The following is a 21975-nucleotide window of genomic DNA, read 5'->3' as shown; positions in this document are numbered from 1 at the left end:
ACTTAAGGACATTTTTTTAAAATAGAAATCTTCTCTACTAACAATTATTACGAACAGAAATTAATTTTAAAAATTGAAAAATATAAGTCTTGCTACTGGAAATTAGGGCTCAGAAAATTCTTAGTTAAAATGAAAATCAAGACTAAAAGTAAAATGATATCTAGAAAATTAATTAAAACAGTGCATATCTGAATCTATACAATATGGCTAACATTAGTAAAGAAGAAAAAATAAAAATAGATTTACCAAAAAATAGGGAAAGTCCAGTCTTTTCAACAAATGGCTGTGGAACAATCAGATATTCATATTTTAAAAGTGAACTAAGACACTTACCTTACGCTATACACAAACACTAACTCAGGATGGATCATTTAGCTTAACCTTAATGTAAGAGTTAAAACTATAAAACTTCTACACAAATACATAGAAGAAAATCATTGTGATGTTGAATTTAGCAAAGATTTCTTAGATATAACTTTAAAAGCACTATTCATGAAAGAAAAAAACTGATAAAATGGACTTCACCAAAATGCAAAACTTTTGATCTTCAAAAAACACTATTAGGGCTTCCCTGGTGGTGCAGTGGTTGAGAGTCCGCCTGCCGATGTAGGGGACATGGGTTTGTGCCCCGGTCTGGGAAGATCCCGCATGCTGCGGAGCGGCTGGGCCCGTGAGCCATGGCCGCTGAGCCTGCTCATCCGGAGCCTGTGCTCCACAACGGGAGAGGCCACAACGGTGAGAGGCCCGCGTATCGCAAAAACAAAACAAAACAAAACAAAAAAAACACTATTAAGAAAATGAAAAGACAACAGACTGGTAAACGATATTTGCACATCAAGTGTCTGATAAAGGACTTGCATCCAGAATATATGAAAAAGTCTTACAATTTAATAATAAGAGGACAAACAACTCAATAAAAAGTCAGAAAGAGATTTGAACAGACATTTCACCAAAGAAGGTACCCAAATCGATGATAAGCACATGAAAAGATGCTCAACGGCATTAGTCGTTAGGGAAATGAAAATCAAAACCACAGTGATGTATCACTATACACCTACTAAAATGGCCATAACTTAAAAAGTGGACCATACTGAATGTTGGCAAGGATGTGGAGAAACAGGAACTCTCATACATTGCTGGTGAGAATGATAATGGTACAACTACTCTGGAAAACAGTTTGACAGTTTCTTAAAAAACTAAATATATACCTACTACATGACTTTGCAGTTTCACTCCTAGGTATCTACACAAGGCAAACAAAAATATATGTCCACACAAAGACTAAATATTCATAAATATTTATACATAAACATAATATACATAAATATTCATATCAGTACCTTTCATAATAGCTCCAAATTGGAAATAGTCCAAACGTCCATCATCAGGTGAATGGAAAACCAAAATGTGGTATATCCTTATGAAGGAACACTGTTCAGCAATAAACATGCATGAACCTCAAAAGTATTATTCTGAGTGAAAGAAACAAGACCCACAGGACCACACATTGTAATGTTCCATCTACATAAAATTTCTAGAAAAGGCAAAATTACAGAGATGGAAAGCAGATCAGCGGTTACCTGGAGCCAGAGGTGGGAATAGGAATTGATTCAAACAGAAGCAAGGGAACTTTTTAGACTGATGGAAATATTCTGAAACTGGATTGTGGTAATGGTTCACAATTGTATAAATTTACTAAACATCATCAAACTGTACCCTTACAATGGGTAGATTTTATGGTATGTAAATTATATCTCAATAAGGCTGCTTTAAAATTGTAAATTAAACACCTAATTCCAGATGTTAGAAAAAGGAAAACAAAATAATTCTAAAGAAAGTGGGGGTGGGGAGTGGTTTATTAAAAAGGATAAGAGCAGAATTTAGAAGCCAGAAAATAGATAATGCTAATAATACATCTAAGACTTGCTTCCTTGAAGAAAGAAAGAAAGAAAGAAGGAAGGAAAGAAAGAAAGAAAAAGAAAGAAAGAAAGTAAAAGAGAGAGGGAGGAAGGAAGGAAGGAAGCGGGGGAGAAAGAGAGAGGGAGGGAGGGAAGGGAGGAAAGAAATGGATAAACCATTAGCTACCCTAATAAAGAAATAAAGGACAAAGAACAAATATACAAAATAAGAATTGTGAATGGAATAGCAATATATATAGAGAAAATCAAAGAAATGATTCCTCATTTCACCTGCTCAATTCTGTGCAAATAAATTTGAAAACTTTTACCAAACTAATGATTTTCTAGGAAAATATAGATGACCAAAACTGATCCCAAAAGAGATTTTAAAAATCAGAAAATATCGGTTACCATAGAAGATGCTGAAAAACTTGTGAAAGAGTCATCCACCCAGAGAAGAATCTGGTTCTGCGAATTTTACAGGTGAATCCTACTAAACCTTTACTGATAAAGAAGGCTGCTTTTAATCAGCTCTAGAGCATGGAGAAAGGAAAAATCTTCCAAATTTTTCTGATGAAGCCACTACATCAGTGATAACCTAGCCCTATAAAACCACCATGATAAAAGGTAACCACAGACCAGCTTCACTTCTGGATGAAGGCGTAAGTATTCTAAATACAATATTAGTCAATAGACCCCAATAGTACACTAAAAGAATAATACACCACAAACAAATGCAGACATGCCAATTATGAAAGAATTGTTTAATATTAGGAATCCATTAACGTGATTTACCACAAGAATAGTCAAATAAAATGTGTTCATCTTTATAGATGATAGATAGGTATTTGTTCAATTTCAATTCCATCCTGATTTTTAAAATCTTGATAAATAAGAAGATAGATATTTCTCTAATATGCTAAATTAAATATATCTGAAGTCAGAAACTGGACTTACGCTTAATGGTGAGACATTAGAAGGACATCAATACCGTCAGGAATAAGACACAATCACCCCACACCTGTCAGAATGGCTGTTAACAAAAAGACAACAGATAATTGTTGGCAAGGGTGTGGAGAAAAGGAAACCCTTGTACCCTGCTGATGGGAAGGAAATTGGTGCAGCCACTGTGGAAAACAGTATGGAGGTTCCTCAAAAACTTAAAAATAGAACTACAATACAATCCAGCAATTCCACTCCTGGATATTTATCCAAAGAAAACAAAAACATTAATTTGAAAAGATATATGCACTTCTGTGTTCATTATAGCATTGTTTACAATAGCCAAGATATGGAAGCAACCTAAGTGCCCATTAATAGATGAATGGATAAAGAAGATGTGATACACACACACACACACACACACACACACACAAACACAGAGGAATATTACTCTGCCATAAAAAGGACAAAATCTTTCTATTTGTGACAACATGGATGGACCTAGAGGCTATTATGCTAAGTAAAATAAGTTGGAGAAAGTAAAATACTGTATGATTTATGTAGAAAATAAATCAAACATTAAATCAAATATTAATATTAAAATATTACTGTATGATATATGTGGAATCTAAAAAACAAAACAAATGAACAAACATAACAAAACAGAATCAGAGTCATAAATACAGAGAATAAACAAGTGGTTGCCAGAGGGGAGGAAGGTGAGGGGATGAGAGAAATAGGTGAGGGAGACTAAGAGGTCCAAATTTACTGTTAAAAAATAAATGAATCATGGGTATGAAATACACAGTGTGGGGAATACAGTCAACAATAAGTAATATATTTGTATGTTGATAGACTGTAACTAGATTTATCCTGGTGATCATTTTGAAATATATAGAGATATTGAATCACAATGTTGTAGACCAAGAACTAACATAGTTATAGGCCAATTATACTTCAACAGCAAACAGACTCATAGAAAAGGAGATCAGATTTGTGATTACCAGAGGTGGGGGACAGGCAAATTGGATGAAGGCAGTCAAGAGGTACAAAATTCCAGTTATAAGATAAATAAGTACTAGGAAGTTAATGTACAACATGATAAATGTAATTAACACTGGTACATGTTACATATAAAAGTTAAGAGAGTAAATCCTAAGAGTTCTCATCCAGAGGAAAAATTATTTTTTTCTTTTATTTTGTATCTATGTACGATGATGGATTTTCCATAACCTTATGTGGTAATCATTTCATGACGTAAGTAAGGCAAATCATTAATTATTCTGTACACCTTAACCTTGTATGGTGCTGTATGTCAATTATAGCTAAATAAAACTGGAAGGAAAATAAAGAAAGAAAAGACACAATCACCCATTATCACCACTGTCATTTAATGTTATACTGGAGGAATTATTCGATTCAATTAGACAAGAGGTACTAAAACTGGAAAAGAGAAGGCAAAAGTTATCATTGACTGTATGATTAGAAAAATAAAGAGAATCAACTGCAAAACTATTAGCAAACTATTAGTAGGATAATTGGAAAAATAAAGAGAATCAACTGCAAAACTATTAGTGAACTATTAGTAGGATAATTCAGTAAGCTGAGTGGGTACAACATAAATACTAAAAAAAATCAATATCCAAGAATCTATATTAACAGCAATAACTATGTAAATATAATTGAAAACAAGATTCTACTTACAATTGGAACCAAAAAAGATAAGACACCTATGAGTACAATAAATGCATATGATTCACATAGAGAAAGTCTTTAAAAAGAGGGGCAAAAAGGAAGATTTGACTAAATGCAAATATTTCATATTCTTAGACAGACTCACTTGTGTAAAGATGATAATTCCTTCCAAATTCATCTATAGATTTAGTACAATCCCAACAAAAGATCAACAGAGGTTTTTGGGTTTTTGTTGTTCTTGTTTTGTTTTGTTTTCCAAACTACACTGAATGCCAAGTTTTCAGAGCCCTTACTCCATTTGTTAATGACCTTATTCTTGTCTTTTCCTTTCCAATGATATATTTCGTGTTTTCAGGTCCATATTTCTTTCAGTTTCAACGAATAGAATTCCAACTTTTAGGCTTGAAAAATCACAGCAAAATCAAAGGAGAAAATGGTCCTTCTTTCCCTGCAGCTGCAGAGAGCAGCAGACAGCATCCTTCATCATAAACACCCATCCGTGCAGGTATTATTCCAACAAATGAATAGGCGAATCCCCAGGATTTTCAATGTTGCCTCTGAGAAAAGTAAACTTGACTTCCCCCAAAGCTATTATTCAAACTGGTTGTTTTACTTAATTATGTTGACTCTGGCAGAGATATAAATTGATAACTGTTTCCTCAAAGGAAATATCTTTGTTAACTTTCTTTGTTTGGCTTCCCTCCTCTTTCACCAGAAGCGTGAGGTAAATAAATTTGCTAAATTTCTTATTTAGACAAAGACTTTGAGAGCCTTGCTCCATTCAAATTCACACAGACAAGTTGAGTCTAAAATTTATATGTAAAATTGAACATGCAAGAATAGCCAAGAAAATTATAGGAAAAAAAAGTAATGAAATATCCCTGCAAGATGTTAAAACATATTGTAAAGCCACAGAAATTAAAGGAGCTTGATTCCAGCATATAAACAGGCAGACAGACCAGTAGAACAGAATAAATTCCAGAAATAGATTCAAAAACATTCAGGAAAATAGTATAAAATAAAGAGAATGTTTCAAATCAGTGTAGAAAAGACTGGTTATCTAATAAATGCATGGGACAACTGGGTAAACATCTGGGAAAGAGTTAAATTGGATCTCTACTTTGCTATGCCAAAATAAATTCCAGATGGAGCTAAATTATAATTTTAAAAAATAAAGCTATAAAAGAACTAGAGCAAACATGGGAGAGTTACTTTTATAGTCTCAGATTGTGGCAGTCTTTCCAAACATGACACAAAAGTCAGAAGTCACAAAAGACAAGACTGATCAATCCAACTACATAAGAATTAAAAATGCCTTCGTGGGGACTTCCCTGGTGGCACAGTGCTTAAGAATCCGCCTGCCAATGCAGGGGACACAGGTTTGAGCCGTGGTCTGGGAAGATCCCACATGCCGCGGAGCAACTAAGGCCGTGCGCCATAACTACTGAGCCTGCGCTCTAGAGCCTGCGAGCCACAACTATTGAAGCCTGCGTGCCTAGAGCCCGTGCTCCGCAACAAGAGAAGCCACCGCAATGAGAAGCCCACACACCACAACAAAGGGTAGCCCCCACTCGCCGCAACTAGAGAAAGCACGCGCACAGCAACGAAGACCCAACGCAGCCAATAAATAAATAAATAAATAAATAAATAAATTTATTTAAAAAAAAACCCTTCAGGCAAAAGCAAAATACTATCAATCGAGACAAGAGATAAATAAATGATAAACTTGGGGGAAGCATTAGCAACACATATGGTAAAGTGTCAAATTTGTTAATATTTAAAAGTTTTTAAATATTAAATAAAACAGGTCAGCTATTCAACAGAAACATGGTCAAAGCACATAGACAGCTAGTCACAGAAAAAGAAGTCCAGGAAAAAAAAAGATTTAAAAAAAGAAAAGAAAAAGAAGTAACAGTGTCTTTTAAACAGAAAAAATATTCTCACCCATAACAGTATAGATGCAAATCAGAATTATAAAGAGATCTCATTTACTACTGGTAGACAAGTAAAGATCATTTGCAAAGTGGGTCTATCCACCCACAATGTGTTCGCCACAGTATACATAACAGTCTGAACAGTGTCTGACACAGAGTGACAGCACATAGAAGTCAGTTTTTATTATTGAGAATAATTGGGATTATCAAACTTTTATAGCACACATGCCTTCTGACCACTCAGTCATCTGCTGGGAATGTGGGGGACTTCAGTGTGATGTGAGCATATTTCCAGGACATATGTACAGGTCTGGTCATTGCAAGCAGGAGATTGGAAACCATCTAAGTGTCCATCAGGAGAGGACTGGTAAGGACAATACGGAAATCCACGCGATGGGACCCTAGTCAAGCATTAAAAGGAATGAGGCAGATGTCTGTGTACTGAAGAGGAACAATCTTCAAAATCTTGACAAGTAGGAAAAAAATAAGCATGATGTAGATTGTTTTGTCCACCATTTGTATATAAAAGCTGTATATTCTTGTATATGTAAAGAATATTTCTAAAAAGAGACCTAAGAATCCTTTTATTGTCCTCTGGGCAGTTTCCTTTTAAATGATTTGTTTGTTTGTTTTTTACTATGTGTCTGTTACCTATTGAAAAGGCAAATCTATTTTTTTAAGAGTGAGGGGTTTGCAATGAGCACATCAACTCTTTACATGGAATCAGCTGTTTCTATGCTAGTATGTGTGAAAGTCTTGCTTCCAAACATCTTAAATCGAATCCCCTAGACGTCCATCTCTGTCCCTGATTTGCATCTTCTTGTAGAAATGCTCCCTTGTGTAAGAGAAATAGCCTGCCTCACAAGAGGTGTGAAAACTATGTATGTGCAGCTTGCCCTGACTTTATTGCAAAAGCCCTTTGAAATTCAGTAATTCATTCTCCCTCTGATTCTGTGCCCCCGGTAATTACTGATTCAGTAGTTCAGTGTAGGCTGTCCTGATGTTACCACCACTAGACGTTCTCTCTCCAAGAGGTCCCTGAAGACTCTGGACTCCGGGATTCTTGCGGGGCAGGGCTCCGAGGTACCCATGGATGCTCTGCCACCCTGTGGCGAGAGGCTGCTATTACAAGCAGGCCATCCACAGGGAGCTGCCCCAGACGGATTTCCTGGGTGACCAGCTCAAGGGTTTTCAATAGAGGGCGCTGATGAGACAGCCACACGGGGGAGCTGCTCTGTTTTCTAGAACAATGGTTAGATACGTGGATTTCACACATAATGCACACAAAAGCATTAAAAAAAATTGTAAAGTATATAACTCAATAGTCATTGATTTTTTTAAAAAAATCCAATTCTGGTATTCCATGCTTAACAGACAAAACTTGGAAGAACCGGGCCTGCCTCCGTGTGACCCCAGAGAGTGCCTACCTGCCTCTCACCTGTGGCTCCTGTACTTGCATGCTCTAGAATGTGCATCCCCTGAGCCCTATGGTGCCAATGTTACCAAGTATGGCCAAGTCATCAAAAAATTCAGGATCGTTCTAGAACAGGGGTCAGCCTCCTTTTTTCCCTTAAAGGGCTAAATAGTCAATATTTTTGGATTTGTGATTCAATATGATCTTTGTCCCAAGAACACAACTCTGCCTCTGTAGCAGGAATGCACCCTTACACAATATGTAAATAAATGTGTGGTTGTGTTACAATAAAACTTTATTTACAAAAACAGGGGAATTCCCTGACAGTCCAGTGGTTAGGACTCAGCGCTTCCACTGCCATGGTCTGGCTTCAATCCCTGGTTGAGGAACTAAGATCCAGCAAGCCCTGCGGCATGGCCAAAACAAACAAACAAACAAAAAAACACCAAAACCAAAACCAAAACCAAACAAAAAAAAATAGGTGGTTGGCCAGGTTTGGTCTGTGGGCCATAGTTGGCCAAACCCTAGTCTAGAACGTTCCTCCTGTCTCCAAAACCCAATGATACTGTACCTTACTGGTGATGTGAGTTTTGTGGTCTGCTGTCCGACAGAGTTGAGCGCTATCCAGCAGTGGGACATGCACGGGGTCAATGGCTGTGGTTTGCCCTGTTAGTACATCCACTTTGAGTCTTTCCCAAGTTCAGTGTGTCCTGACATCTTGTGACCTTTATGAACTGGGGGGAGTGACACCCTGAATGCCTCAGTGCTCTATAAGGCCCCAAAGTCTTTGATCCAAGAAATCAGCTTGAAAAATGCAGCCATCAAATATTCTCATCCTCCTCTGGCTGCATCAAAAAACAAAATTTCCACACCTGTTTCAATTTCTCCTAAAGGTCCTGTGAACACATGGGCACAGGGAAAATGCACCTTCTCCCTCGTGTCCTCCTTGGCACTGCGTGGCCTTCCCTTTGACTTGACTATGTGGTGATGTTTTTCTTTCTCTCTTTCTTTACTCCTCTGATGCAGCATTAGCCTGCATGTGTGTGCCCTCAGCTGCTCCCTGAATTCACACATCCCTGACCAGGAGGGGTTCAGTCTTGCCAGCTCTTGAGGACTTGCTTAATAGCTGAAACTTTGGAGTTTTTCTTTTCTTTTCTTTTAGCCACAAATATCAGAAAGGCCACCCTTTGAAGTAAAACAGGCAAGAAACTTTGACCTAACATGTGTCCAGCATGGAACCTTGGAAGGCAACTTCTGACATCCAAGGAGTAGCCCCCATGGGTTAGTTTACATTTTAGCCCCAAATAAACAACCTTCCCTCCAGTTCCCTGCTTCAGGCAGCCTGTGGGAGGATTTGCAGGGCAATCAGCTTCAAAGAAGAGACAGGATAACAAGACCCTCAACCTTTTCCTGTCTTTCTGTTTGCTGGCTGCTGTCTGCCATTAGGACCTCCAAGTTTTCTCTGCCTGTTTTCCCATTTTCGCCTTTTCAGTTCTTTAACACCTGCTTAAGCAATTCTTCCTATTAATTTCTCTGCCAAAACAGTGAGGTTTCTCTTTTCCTGACTGGACCCTGACTGATCAGCCACAAAGTCAGTGATAAAGTCCGTGGTTGAAGGATGAGAATATGCAGTGAAAATATCACTTGAGAAAAATCACAACTGGGTTTACAGGAGCAACTGGGGTGGTGTCCTAAATCTGATGGCTGATGTCCTTATAAGAAGAGGAGACGACACACACACAGAGCAGAAGACCAAATGAGACAGAGACAGCGGTTGGAGTGACATGACCACAAGCCAAGGAGCTACCAGAAGCTGCAAGAGGTGGGAAGGGTCCTCCCCCAGAGCCCCAGAGGGAGCAAGGCCCTGCTGACACCCAGACTTTGGACTCTGGCCTCTAGGACCATGAGAGGATACCTTTCTGTTGTTTCAAGCCACCAATTTTGTGGTCATCGTTTATGGCAGCCACAGGAAATTAATATGATCGCCCACTGAATTCTCACAGAAAAGCTATGTTTAAAAACCAGTTAGGAAACCTGGGTTCTTTTCTATGGATCTCCCGGGTTTTCTGCAAAGAAGCCACATTCTCCATTCCTCATGCTACCTTAAGGTCACTCATTGCCAAGTTAGCCCAGAGCCCCCTCCTCGTCCTGGGGGAAGACTTCCCGCCCCCGGGGCTGAGTCCAGCCCCCATCCTCCCACCTCACACTCCCTCCCACTGCACTGGGTCATTGTAGTCTGAGAGGAGCCTGCTTCTGGCGCCTGTCTGGTGTGAGAGGAACAACACCCAGTGGGGGGTGGGGGCTTCCCTGGTGGTGCAGTGGTTAAGAATCCGCCTGCCAATGCAGGGGACACGGGTTCGAGCCCTGATCCAGGAAGATCCCACATGCCGCAGAGCGACTAAGCCCACGAGCCACAACTACTGAAGCCTGCGCGCCTAGAGCCCGTGCTCCACAACAAGAGAAGCCACCGCAGTGAGAAGTCCGTGCAACTGCAAGGAAGAGTAGCCCCTGCTCGCCGCAACTAGAGAAAGCCCACGCGCAGCATCGAAGACCCAACACAGCCAAAAATAAATAAACAAAATAAATAAATTAAAAAAAAAACACCCATGGCGGGGGACCCTAGACAAGCAACCACTTTCCCCATGCCTCCTCCCTGTGACAATATCTGAATGGGGTCACTTAGGTTACTGTCACTCCAAATTTGCTGAGCCTCTTCCATGAGAGCATGAGTGGTCACAGGCCTGGAATGGAAAGGGGCTGAGGTCTGGGTGAGAGATGGTGTCCAAATGGCTGGGAAGGATGAGGAAGAGATTCCTAGAAAAGGGGTGGGCAGGTTCCAGCACAGAGGAAGGGAGAAGGGGTCCTAGCAGCTTCCTAAGAATTCTGAGCCCCCAGGGCCCCTGCTCGGAGGAGGTGCCTCCCAAGGCCCCTCCAGAGGCCTGCTTCTCTCTCTCCCTCCTGTTTCGTATTGATGACCATGGTGGGCTCTGTCCTGCTGAACTTGATGAGTGAGTAGAAGTTTAGCCTCCAGAGAATGTCTGAAGCCCACCCGGAGAACCTCGCCAGCCCCAAGCAGGCACCCACCTGGCTCCAGCTGCTCAGGTCTCCACGTGCATTGGAAATTCTCAACCTGACCACCAGGGGGCAGCCACACCCAGGGCGCCTTCCTCTGCCCGCGGAGACTGGCAGACAAAACCCTGTATTTCTGGAAATATCTAAGACACCTGGCTTTATTGACCTTAAGCAGACACACGGAGGAAACTGAGGGGTCAATTGCTCTAGGTCCCCGACTCCTTTCTGTATTTGTATTTAGATTTGTTTGTGTATCCAATGAATCAGTTAAAGAGTTTACCACCCCTACTCAGTCCATCCGTAGCTTTCTGTACATTTCTTTTGTCCTCAAGCTCTCATAGCCTTTGGCTATCTCCCTTAATCTGATTTAGTATTTACTTCTCATTTTTTTTTAGTATTTATGTGCCCATAGAGAAGCCATCTACTGATGTGGATTTAAGATCGGGCATCCTCTGGAGAGAGTCACACGCATTAACACACAAGTCACACACAGGCTTGTCTGGAGATTCAGAGACTGTGGAATCCATAACAGTTTTCTCTGCCTTTCAGCTTATTTCTAATTCTTGTTACTGCTACTATCGAATTACCATAGTATCCTGAGGGGAAACTGAAGTTCAGAGCCAGGGCAAAGACAATATTTCAAGCCATATTATCAGAATTTGCAATTGGCTTCTTTTTGGCTCAGTTTGCCTTTTTTTTTTAAATGGCCCAGCTCAGATGCTGGACTACCTTCTGTCTCTCTAAGCAGACCTCTAGGTATACAGTGCAGACTGTATTAGGATACTTTTTTTTTTTTCAGGCAAGGCTTTATGGGGCCCCTGCTGCAGCAAGGCGGAGCGAGGACAAACAGTAGATTCCCTTGCTTGCTTGCTCGCTGAGGTGAGGCGAGCTTGTTCCATATGTGGGGTGAGAATAAGGCTGTGTCCAGGGGTCGGGGCAGAGTGGTGGCTTAGGTGCTTTGCCCACCCCTGAGATGGTGTTGCAGGCAGGAGGCATGCATAGTGCCCTGGACCCCCTACTTGTGGGCTCTTATTGACAGTTGAGTTTTTTGGTCTCTTTGTATCTTTTGTCCAGAATTTGCCCTAACTGTGCATGCATGCAGTTATACTTAGCTCATACAGTTTCTTTGTATTTTGTTGCCTGAGGAGAGGTGTGTCCAGGTGCAAGTACTGCAGCACTGCAGCAAAGGTCAGCCTGTCTCATTCCCCCCTGAGAGACCCTACACCCTTATTCTTAAGGGGTGAGGGGCCGAAGGTCTCTTCTTCTGAAACTTCTTCCTGCTGGATGGGGGCCACAGACCCTAGCCTATCCTAGAGGTATAGAAGTCCCTCAATGACTGTTCCAACGACCTGTAGGGACTTGGGCCACTCTCCTCTGGAATTGGCTGAATTCCTTGAGCCATCATGAACCTTACTTCAAACTGTTGGAGCCTAAAAGACACAAACTAAACCAAAAGGTTAAACAAACAAGGGCTAAAAAGGAGAACAACAATAGCCATTAAAGGGCCTAGAAAGGAAGGGGACCAGGAGGACCCTTTTGGAGAGTAAATTGTCTGATATTACTAAATGACATCCCGTAAAGAATGATCAAGTCGGGCTTCCCTGGTGGCACAGTGGTTGAGAGTCTGCCTGCCGATGCAGGGGACGCGGGTTCGTGCCCTGGTCCGGGAAGATCCCACATGCCGCGGAGCGGCTGGGCCCGTGAGCCATGGCCGCTGAGCCTGCGCATCCGGTCTGGAGCCTGTGTTCCACAACGGGAGAGGCCACAGCAGTGAGAGGCCCGTGTACCGCAAAAAAAAAAAAAAAAAAAGAATGATCAAGTCGAGTTAGTGTGCATAAAAGAATAAAATCAGAGCCCCGTCATTCATTCCCCACCTCACAGACCCCCAGGAACCCCTGAATTGTCAGTGAGGGCAGACGTTAGGGAAGCACACCTCCTGCCGGCTTCCTCCTTCAGGCAAGTGATGACCTTGGGTGTGTCCTTGAACCTCGCTGACCCTCAGTTTCCTCAGCAGTTTAAGTGACAGCCATGGTCTAGTTAAACGTCAGGGAGCTTGCTCTCCAAGGCCAGCTGTCTGGCGAATTGCACGTGGGACTATCTAATCTGGAGCCATTCGCCTAGCCAGGCTGCGTGCTTCCAGGAGAGGTGAGGTGCCATGCCATTCTTCCTCTTGGCTAGTGTACCCCAGTCCACGGTCAGCCCTCAGTCTTGTAGACAAGCCTAGTTTGTCTGCTCATAGAGTGGATCCACCTCTCCAGGGCGGACTCCACAACTGGTTCCAAGAATCTGCAGAGCAAAATTGGAGCTGTAATGCCCTCTTCTCTAGTGACAGAGGGTGAGGGGCCTGGCATCTGAATGGGAGGTGCCAGGTAAAGACAGCCCGATGCAGCATCCTATCAGAGGGCTGGGATCTGAGGGTCCACTGGCCAGGCCCACACCTCAGGGGTTGCTGCCAGTGATTCCACCTGCCTCTGCCACCATGGCGGGCAGTCCTTCAGATGCAGGTTCCCCTCCCTGACTCTGGTTTCTATCAAGTGTGGCCTGGGGCTGGCCCGGAGCTATTTTTTCTCCTTAAAGCAGAGGTTGTAAATCAGTGGTCTTTGAGCAGAATTCAGTTCAAGGTCATAGCTTGTTTGGCCCACACATTTAAAAAAATAAATTGAATTAGTTGTCCACATTCAAAAATCAGGAGATTTCAAAAAATATCCAGACTTCCCCGGTGGTCCAGTGGTTAAGACTTTGCCTTCCAATTCAGGAGGCGTGGGTTCGAACCCTGGTTGGGGAACTAAGATCCCACATGCCGTGGGGTGAGGCCAAAAACTTTTTAAAAAAATCAAATAAATATCCAGATTTCCAACTTCTAGTAAAACCTCACAAGTCCATCAAGAGTCTGTCCAAGCTGCTGCCTGGCTGAGGACGTCTGGGATTCAGCAGCAGTGGCAGCCTCCCACCCCCTTAGCAGGAGGCTTGGGTAATAGGGAAGGGGGTGCTCGGCAGTCTGCCTGCAGCTCCACCTGGGGCTTTGCTCCCCTGTTTTCTACTTGTAGGATCAGGGGTGTCTATGGCAGAGTTTATCCATGGGCAATCATACTTCCTTTTTCCGGAGCTCCCCAAGAACCCACATCCACTTTCTAAAAGGATCATAGTGATATTAACAAAACACACACTACACATCATGATAAAAGACTCCAATTTTTTAAAAAGATGTTTTTAATACCTCAAAAGGCATGTTGTCCTATTCCATGAACACATAAAATATTGCACACAAAGCACTGAGATTCTAGTTTGAAAGGGCTTAGAACAGTGCCTGGCTGCTAGCAAGCATTCTACGAATGCTCACCCCAAATTTTAAATATGGCAGCAAGCATTTGAACGTGTGTGGCTTATAAGAGGTTTGAGGGGTGACGGGAAGTGAGCTGAATGCCTGGTGCTTCAACGACGGAGAGGACTAAAGCTCATGAGATCTCCCTCTGCCTTAAAAGGGGCAGGAACCTCAGGGGGGAAGGGAACCGGTGATAAAGAACTAGTCTGTGTGCCTGGAATACCCAAGTCTGCTTGCCGCTGTGAATGACGCTATGGACCACGTGCGCTCTGGGTCCCTCTCCAGACTCTCGGGCCCAGCCTGCTTTCCTTCACTAGGGGCCAACCGTGTCTGTCACAGCAGGGAAGTCATACGCAGCCAGGAGATGCCAGTAGTCACAGGTGGGCTTCCAGGGGCCCAAGAACCCCCGAGATTGTGGGTAAAATGTGTCTGGGTGCAATTTGCGGGGATCGTAGCTTTCATTAGATTTTCAAAGGACTCTGACGCAAATAACCACTGGTCTCGAGGACTGTAGTAACTCTGCCAGGCTTCTGCCCAAGAGCTGTCCCATTGGGAGCCCTGCCCCCAAGCCCACAAAGGAATCGCTATCTATTACATGAAGCAAGGACTGGGCCCCATTCGCCTATTGGAGGATGGCCAGCGATACTTACGTGTTGCTTCTAATTTATATTATGTGCAGGTTTCTAACAAGTATGTTTTATTTAAGTATTCCACCCTCTTAAGGAATGCCTAGGCAGGCGAGTGTTCAGGACGGCGCAGGTGACCAAGGGCGGCCAGGGAAGAAGGCTGAGACCCAGGTCACACGTCCTCTGAGTCCCTCAGGCCAGGCCATGCTCACGAGGCTCCTTCCACTGCCGTGAGCAAGTCCCTGGTACTGTCTGCCTCCACCCCTGAATCCCTTGCCCAGCTCTCAGTTGGGAGGGAAGTTTCCAAGGGAATCTCTGTCTTGTGAGGAGAAGGGCCAGGAGGAAAGTGCTGTCTCTGGAGGGGTGGTCAGGGCAGAGGCGCTGTGTGAGCTTCCCATGGCTGCTGGAACAAACTAGCCCAGCCTGAGTGGCTTTGAGCAAGAGAAACCCCTGTCTTCCCATTCTGGAGGCCAGAAGTCTGAAATCACGGGGTCTTGGGGCCCTGCTTCCTCTGAAAGCTGTCCGGGAGAATCCTTCCTTTCCTCTCCCAGCTTCCAGTGGTGGCCCTCAATCCTTGGTGGTCCTTGGTTTGCAGCTGCATCACTCCTATCTCTGCCCAAATTTCCCTCTTCTTATATGGATGTCAGTCACATTGGATTACGGCCCACTCCAATGACCTTACCTTCCTTGATCACATCTGCAAAGACCTTATTTCCAGATAAGGTCACATACACAGGTTAGGACTTGAAGGGCTAAGAGAGGGGGTCACAATTCAACCAAAAGGACCCCTTTTGGAGGGGGGTCACAATTCAACCACGATGGGCATGTTACCTCAAAAGGCCTTGCCACCTCAGTCCCATGTGTTGCCCCTTGCCCACACCCACGCCTTCGCCTGAGCTCTTGAGGTGGTGGATGCAACCCTCCCTCCTGCCATGAAAACTGAGTACCTTCCCCTTGGTACACATTCTGAAGCAGGAGTTTTTTCCTTCTGCATCTCAACTGCGCTATGTGAGTAGGTAGTGTGTGTGTGTGTCCTTGTGTATCCGTGTGTGTTTCTGTGTGCATGTGTGCATGTGTGTGCCTGTGGGTATGAGCGTGTGTTTGGGATGTGTGTGTGTGAAGGGTGGGCATGGGGAGGAAGACGAGGCAGGAGAGGAAGGGAAGGATAGAGCCACCATGGTGAGGGTAGGCGTGAAAAGGGCAAAGTCTTGTCCCGTAGCAAGTGGGGAAGTGTGCTTGCAACAAATATGGAAACATGATGCCTTTGGTCTCAGTCCCATAAGGAAGGCGTATTCGTTAGGATATTGATTCTGTTACTTTAACAAAAACCAAAATCTCACTGGCCCAAGGAAGATCGGAGTTAGTTTCCCTTTCCTCTAAAGTCTGAGCTGGTGATTGACCAGACCCTGCCCCATGCCATGGCCCAGGGACCCAGACTCTTACTTCTCTGCCATCTGTGAATACACTGTCCTTTTCCAGAGTCCAAACTGGCTCACCACCTGATCCATGTCCCAGCCACGGGGAAGGGAGAGAGGGGAGTGGAGGACGCATCCTTTCCTTTTCAAGGCTCACTGGGAAATTGCCCTCATCATTCCCACTTCAACTGGCCATAACTTCATACACAGGACCTCGCTAGCTGCAAGGAAGTCAGGGAAAGACAGCTCTTATTCTCAGAGGCCATGATCTCAGGGATTTTGCTGCAATTAACAAGGCAGGCACACATACTGGGGAACGGCTCACAGCCTATTATAGAAGGAAAATGATTTTAGAAATATAGTGTTATTAATCCACCTTTCACCCCTTATGATAGAAAAAAAAACCCGAATTATATTCATGCAGTAAAGAATATAAGGAACATGTAATTGGAAAAATCAGATCATCAGGGAGGCTTTGTCCAATTCTGACCAGTCTCGGGGTCAGGATGACAGCTTCATCTCGGAAGGTATGCACTGGGTCGTTCTACAGCCAGCTGGTTTTCAATGACATAACACGCCCTGCAGCTCTCCAGAATCCGGGCCTGGAAGTATGCCTTGTCCTGCTCCTGCCAGGTGTCAGACTCGATGTACACGTTGTACGGGTCATGGGAGTGCTCCAGTTTCTTGGAGCGGATGTAGCTTAGCATGATGCCCAGGGTGAAGAAGCCGAAAAAGCCAAGCACCATGAGGATGTAGAGTGCCGCCAGCTTGCCGTCATCGTGGCCCACGGACCTGCGGGCCAGGTTGGATGTATTGTTGCCCGGTTGAACTGTCCCCTGCCACAGCTTGGTCAGCAAGGGTGTCACAGCCGTGGCGTTAGACAGGATCATCCTGGGAGTCAAGGTTTCACTGCGGGAGAGTGAACTTTCCAGGAAAACTTTCTAAAAGAAAAGTGCAACCTGAAATCAAAAAATATGTATTGGCCCAAACCCCCCCACCCCAACACACACACACACCCCACACAGTTTTTAAAAATCTCAGTGAGAGGGGTGCCCTACCAGAGTATAATGGAGGAGTACTCGGTCATGGTGTGTGCCACCTGGGATCAGCATAATGCCCTCCCTTGACTGATCAAGGGATAAATTGATTCACTTTTATTTCTATTCCCCACTCCCAGTCCCTACCTCCACAGGTGATCACCAGAACGAGTTCCCTTAATACACACACTGTGTCGTACGTGTGCCTTTTAATTTATACGCTATGGGCCAAATTGTGCTCCCCACCAAGTCATATGTTCAAGCCCTAACCCCTCATGCAGTTGAACCTGGAGGTAGGGTCTTTCAGAGGTAATTAAGTTAGATGAGGTCATAAAGGTAAGGCCCTAATCTGATAGGACGGTGGCCTTATAAGAAGAGGAAGACAGACCTTGGTCTGGGTTCCTGTCTGGCATTGGGACTTTTCAAAGCTTCTCAGGTGATCCTACTTTGCAGTCAAGATTGAGAACCACTGAGCTATGATGTGGGCCCTTAGGAAATCAACCAATCAGTCTTTTGTGCTGCAGAGTACCCGAAAGAATTATATAAGAAGAGAAATAATAAGGTCATAGCATAATTTTCCAATCTTGTTTGTTTTTCAGATTTTCTTTTTCGGTCTTGCATGTCCCTGAGAAAATCTGAACAGGAGTTGCGGAAAGAAATTCTCAAGTCATCACCATGACCTCAGCTGTCCCTGTCCTAACTCACGTTGGCACCTCAACATTATGATAAGCCTGTCGTAACTTTATGCTGGACCAGAAAAGCCAAGTTACTTAACTGCCTTTCAAATAACAACTCTACATTTTTAACGAAAGATCTTTTGCTGACTTCACACTTAATTTATCGTATCGCTTTTGCTAAATGCCTTCTGTGCCCTCAAGGCCTGCATGCTGGGTCACGTGGTGTTTTTGCGTATTGAGTCACAAAATGAGTTTGGCAATGTCCTCTAATAATCAGCATGGTGTAAACAACACAGAACCCAATCTGCACAACAGCTGTGGGTTTATGTCCCAAGTTCACATCCATTATAATGCCAAAGCACTGTCTAGTGGCCACAGTTAGGACTGTTGGACTCAAATGGATTTGGAGACCAGCTGATCCAACAGTCTTAACTTCATAGAAAACTGGTTTCCACAGAGGTGAGCTGACTTGCCCAAGGTCACGTCTCCGATCAAAAATACATCTAAACTTTAACTTTTAGCCATGGACTCACATTTTATTAGCATAGAAAAAGGAGTTCTCAGGACCCTGCAGAGAGAAGGCAGATCTGTATTTAAGCTCAAAGGGACCAAGGAGCCGGCTACTTGTATCAGGTAAAACTGAGTCTACCTAATTGGGAACTGGCTTCTGACCTACATATGCCATCAGAAGACCCCTCTGCCCCACTGGCGAGAACCACAGCTTTTTGTAGCTCGCACAGGGAATAGGGGGCTGGAGGAGGAAGAAGCAGCAGGGACCAGGGAGGTCCAGCTCCAAACACAACCAGTTTGATGCTCAGCCTGTGCTATAAACATTCTCAAACTGGCCTTATTGGACCCAGAAAGAAGGAAGTGGGGTGGGGGTCTAGAAGTTTCTGCTTCTGCCTGTGTTTGAGACTCTGCAGGAGGCATAGACACTGCCCCCCAACGAAGGTTATTGCAATTTTTTTCCATCAAAGCTGAGTCCCAGAGCTGCTGGTCTACTGAGAATCACTCAGGATTCGGGACTGTGGACAGCCGAGCTGAGCTGCAAATGGACAGCAAGCGGGCCTCCAGCACCCCGGGATCCTGCGAACGCTCCAACTGCACCCAGGGGAGAGGGGGAAGTAGGTGATGTCACGCTGTTCCTGGCACACACCGCCCCTTCTGCCTTTCTCCCAGGAGTTCCAGATCCGTCTCATATCAGCACCACTAACTGGCTTTTAGAACAGATTTCCTAGTACCGCACCTCTCATTCTTTCTTACGTATTTACTTAAAGGGCAAGGCTTTCATGGCTGACTCCAAGCTGTCTACTGAGAGGGACAGATTCTGGGGGCAAGTCAGGGAAAGAGGAACATCAGGGATCCGAGTTCCAGCCCTGGCTCAGTCCTAGCTACTCCTCGCGGCTCCCAGACGGTACCGTAGCTTGCTTATCTAGGTGGGATGGGGATGACACTCCTGCCATTCTTGTCAGCATTTCCTCGAAAGAGCATCCAGTTTTGAAATCCTCATTTTTTGTTTCAGGAAGCAGAATTAGGTTAGAAACAATTATGGATAAGCTGAATTTGGGGGAATATGATCGATCTTACTGAATCAAGAATTCCGTGAGCCAATTTTCCCTGGAAATAACTGTCAACTGTCTTCATCTTTGTCGAAACACGATGTCCAAATTCTGGAGATATATTTACCTCCTAGTAGCAAAGAAGCAAAGAGGGGCCCGGACTCTTCCAGGCAGTCAGCTGGCTTTGTCTTGAGCTTCTCACCTTCCTCTCTCCTGGGAGAGGAATCACTAAGGTGGCCAAGTTCTCAAACGGTCAGGATGAAACCTATACAGAGGCACCACATCTGACTGTCCTCAAAGATCTGTAAAGGGCTTTCTGTCGCCTCCCTGCTGGATGTGTGGTGTGGTTCTTGAGTCTGGTCACAGGGCTAAGAGCATCCCAGACCTCTCTGGGGGTGGCAGAGAGGAGCTCTGGGGTGTGAAGGTGGAAATGTGAACCAGGGAGCTGATGAGAGGGACCCGGTCAAACTCAACATTGGAAAAACGATGAGCATTTTGGCATGGAGAATGGATGGCAGCAGGATTCCCAGACTCTGGGAGGGGAGCTGAAGTCACATAGAAGGAAGAATCTCACCCTCAGCAAAGTAAATGAATTTGGGGAGCCCCAGTTTCCTCATCTGAAAACTGGGGATGATGGGATGACTGGGGAGGCATGAAACAAGCCCACAACTTTCCTGTTTCTTGCTTTTGCTGCTCTCTCTGCAAGGGAGTCATGACCACCATGTCTGCCTGCCAAAATTCTACTGGTCCTCCAAAAGCGCACTCCTATGCTAACCTGTGAAGCCCCTTCCAGATGTCCCGTCCCCTGCTTTGAGCCCTCATAGTGCCCAGTCCGTACCGCTCAGATTCCAAGCTGTGTTGTAATCATTTGTAGGCTCGTCTATGCATTTTCAGGAGCTCAGGAGGATCAGAGACTGTATCGTTCACCTTGCCCTCACTCCAGCCCCCAGAATGAGTCCATATGGGTTTGCTGAATTCAGTGGGCATGCAAAGTATTAAATTTAATACAACTACAATGTGAATGTGAGAGCAAATGATCAACAAAGTAGAATACACTCTGGAAAGAGCTTGGTGTAAGCAAATGAAAACCTCTTTCAATGTAGTCTGTTTTGATATAATAAAATTTACATTATTTTTATGTATATTTATTTTATTGGCATTCTTTATTTTGTATATTAAATTTTATATTATTAATATAGTTATGTATAACTATATTAATAACTACCTATATCTGCAACCCACCTTATTCCTAAAAAGGTTTAAAGCCATCAATAATTGTCAATAATACAGCTTAATTTTCACCCATTCTCCCCAATTCCCGTAACTCTTATCTTGCTCTCCTGTTTATCCATAGTACTTGATCACCTGCACCTAGTATAGTTTTTCTTATTTATTCTGTTCATTGTCTATTGGTTGTCTTCCCTATGAAAATGTAAGCTTTTGAGGGCAGGGATCTTTGCCTGTGTTGTTCCCATGTATCCCGAAGACTAGAACAGTGTCTGGCATGTGGCAGGAGCACAGCCAATATTCACAGATGCAGGAGTGCATGCACGGATGCATGAGTGAATAAATGTCCCCCTCAACTACTGGAAAGCCCGAACCACACAGAAACTGTCTTACCGGCTCTGCCTTCAGAGACTTAAGGTGACAGGAGTGAATCCCTCTGATGTCTTCACAGGGTACTTTTATTTTCAAAACAATCCACTTTTGAATAACCTGTCAAAAGCAAGACATACCTGAATATTCTGGAAGCTGAGAATGCCTTCCTCAGACCCGTCCTCAGCTCATCTAGGATGAGCAGCATGAAACCGAGCCGAGCAAGTGGAGGGGTTTTGCCCCCTGGTTAGAAACCCATAGAGCACAGTCAACAGCGCCTTCTGGCGATTCACTCATCACATGAATTAAAGCAACGGTGTGATCACAGCAAAGTTCCCCGCCATGGTGACCATACGTGACAACGTGGTTATTGACAAGGCCCCTCCTCAATGGAGCTGGAAGCTCCTTCTTAACTTAAAAGTGGACTCAAACAGCTCACATATAGCAGTCTGAAAAATGGAGGGTCGGGGGCAGGGGGCGGGGATGGGGCGGGGCCGAGTAACGTGGTATACTCAGCACATAACACGTGACTGCTACTGGGTCCACTTTCTTCTAAAAGTTCCACATTTCCCCCAGTTACTACAGTCAAGATCAGATACCAGTAACGTTCTGCGTGTCCCCTGCCTTTTCCCTGGGGAGATGCCAAGGCCCAAGAGACTTTTCTGGCCCAAAAAAAGCCACAGAAGATTCCCTTTGAGGCCGGGTGTGTTTGCAAATATTGCCCCATCTGGAGGTCTTTGAAACCAAGCGGGGGGCTGGGATCATGGGCGGTTTTAGTTTCCTTTGGA

The 21975-nt window shown here is 44.0% G+C and overlaps 1 protein-coding gene across 1 annotated transcript; it reads right to left on the bottom strand.

Moving 5' to 3' along the window:
* Nucleotides 1-16833: 16833 nt before the first annotated feature.
* Nucleotides 16834-21236, bottom strand: KCNE1 (potassium voltage-gated channel subfamily E regulatory subunit 1; the record flags this gene model as incomplete). Its single annotated transcript, XM_081234196.1, has 2 exons — nt 21212-21236; nt 16834-17259 (listed from the first exon to the last, which is right to left on the bottom strand). Exon 2 carries the CDS (start codon nt 17206-17208, stop codon nt 16834-16836), a length of 375 nt encoding a protein of 124 aa, XP_081090322.1. The 5' UTR covers nt 17209-17259; nt 21212-21236.
* Between the last annotated feature and the right edge of the window lie 739 nt (nt 21237-21975).

Source organism: Mesoplodon bidens (genome assembly GCF_964165515.1).
Source record: "Mesoplodon bidens genome assembly, chromosome: 5".
Classification (NCBI taxonomy): Eukaryota; Metazoa; Chordata; class Mammalia; order Artiodactyla; family Ziphiidae; genus Mesoplodon; species Mesoplodon bidens.
This window is presented reverse-complemented; position numbering and strand designations above follow the sequence as displayed.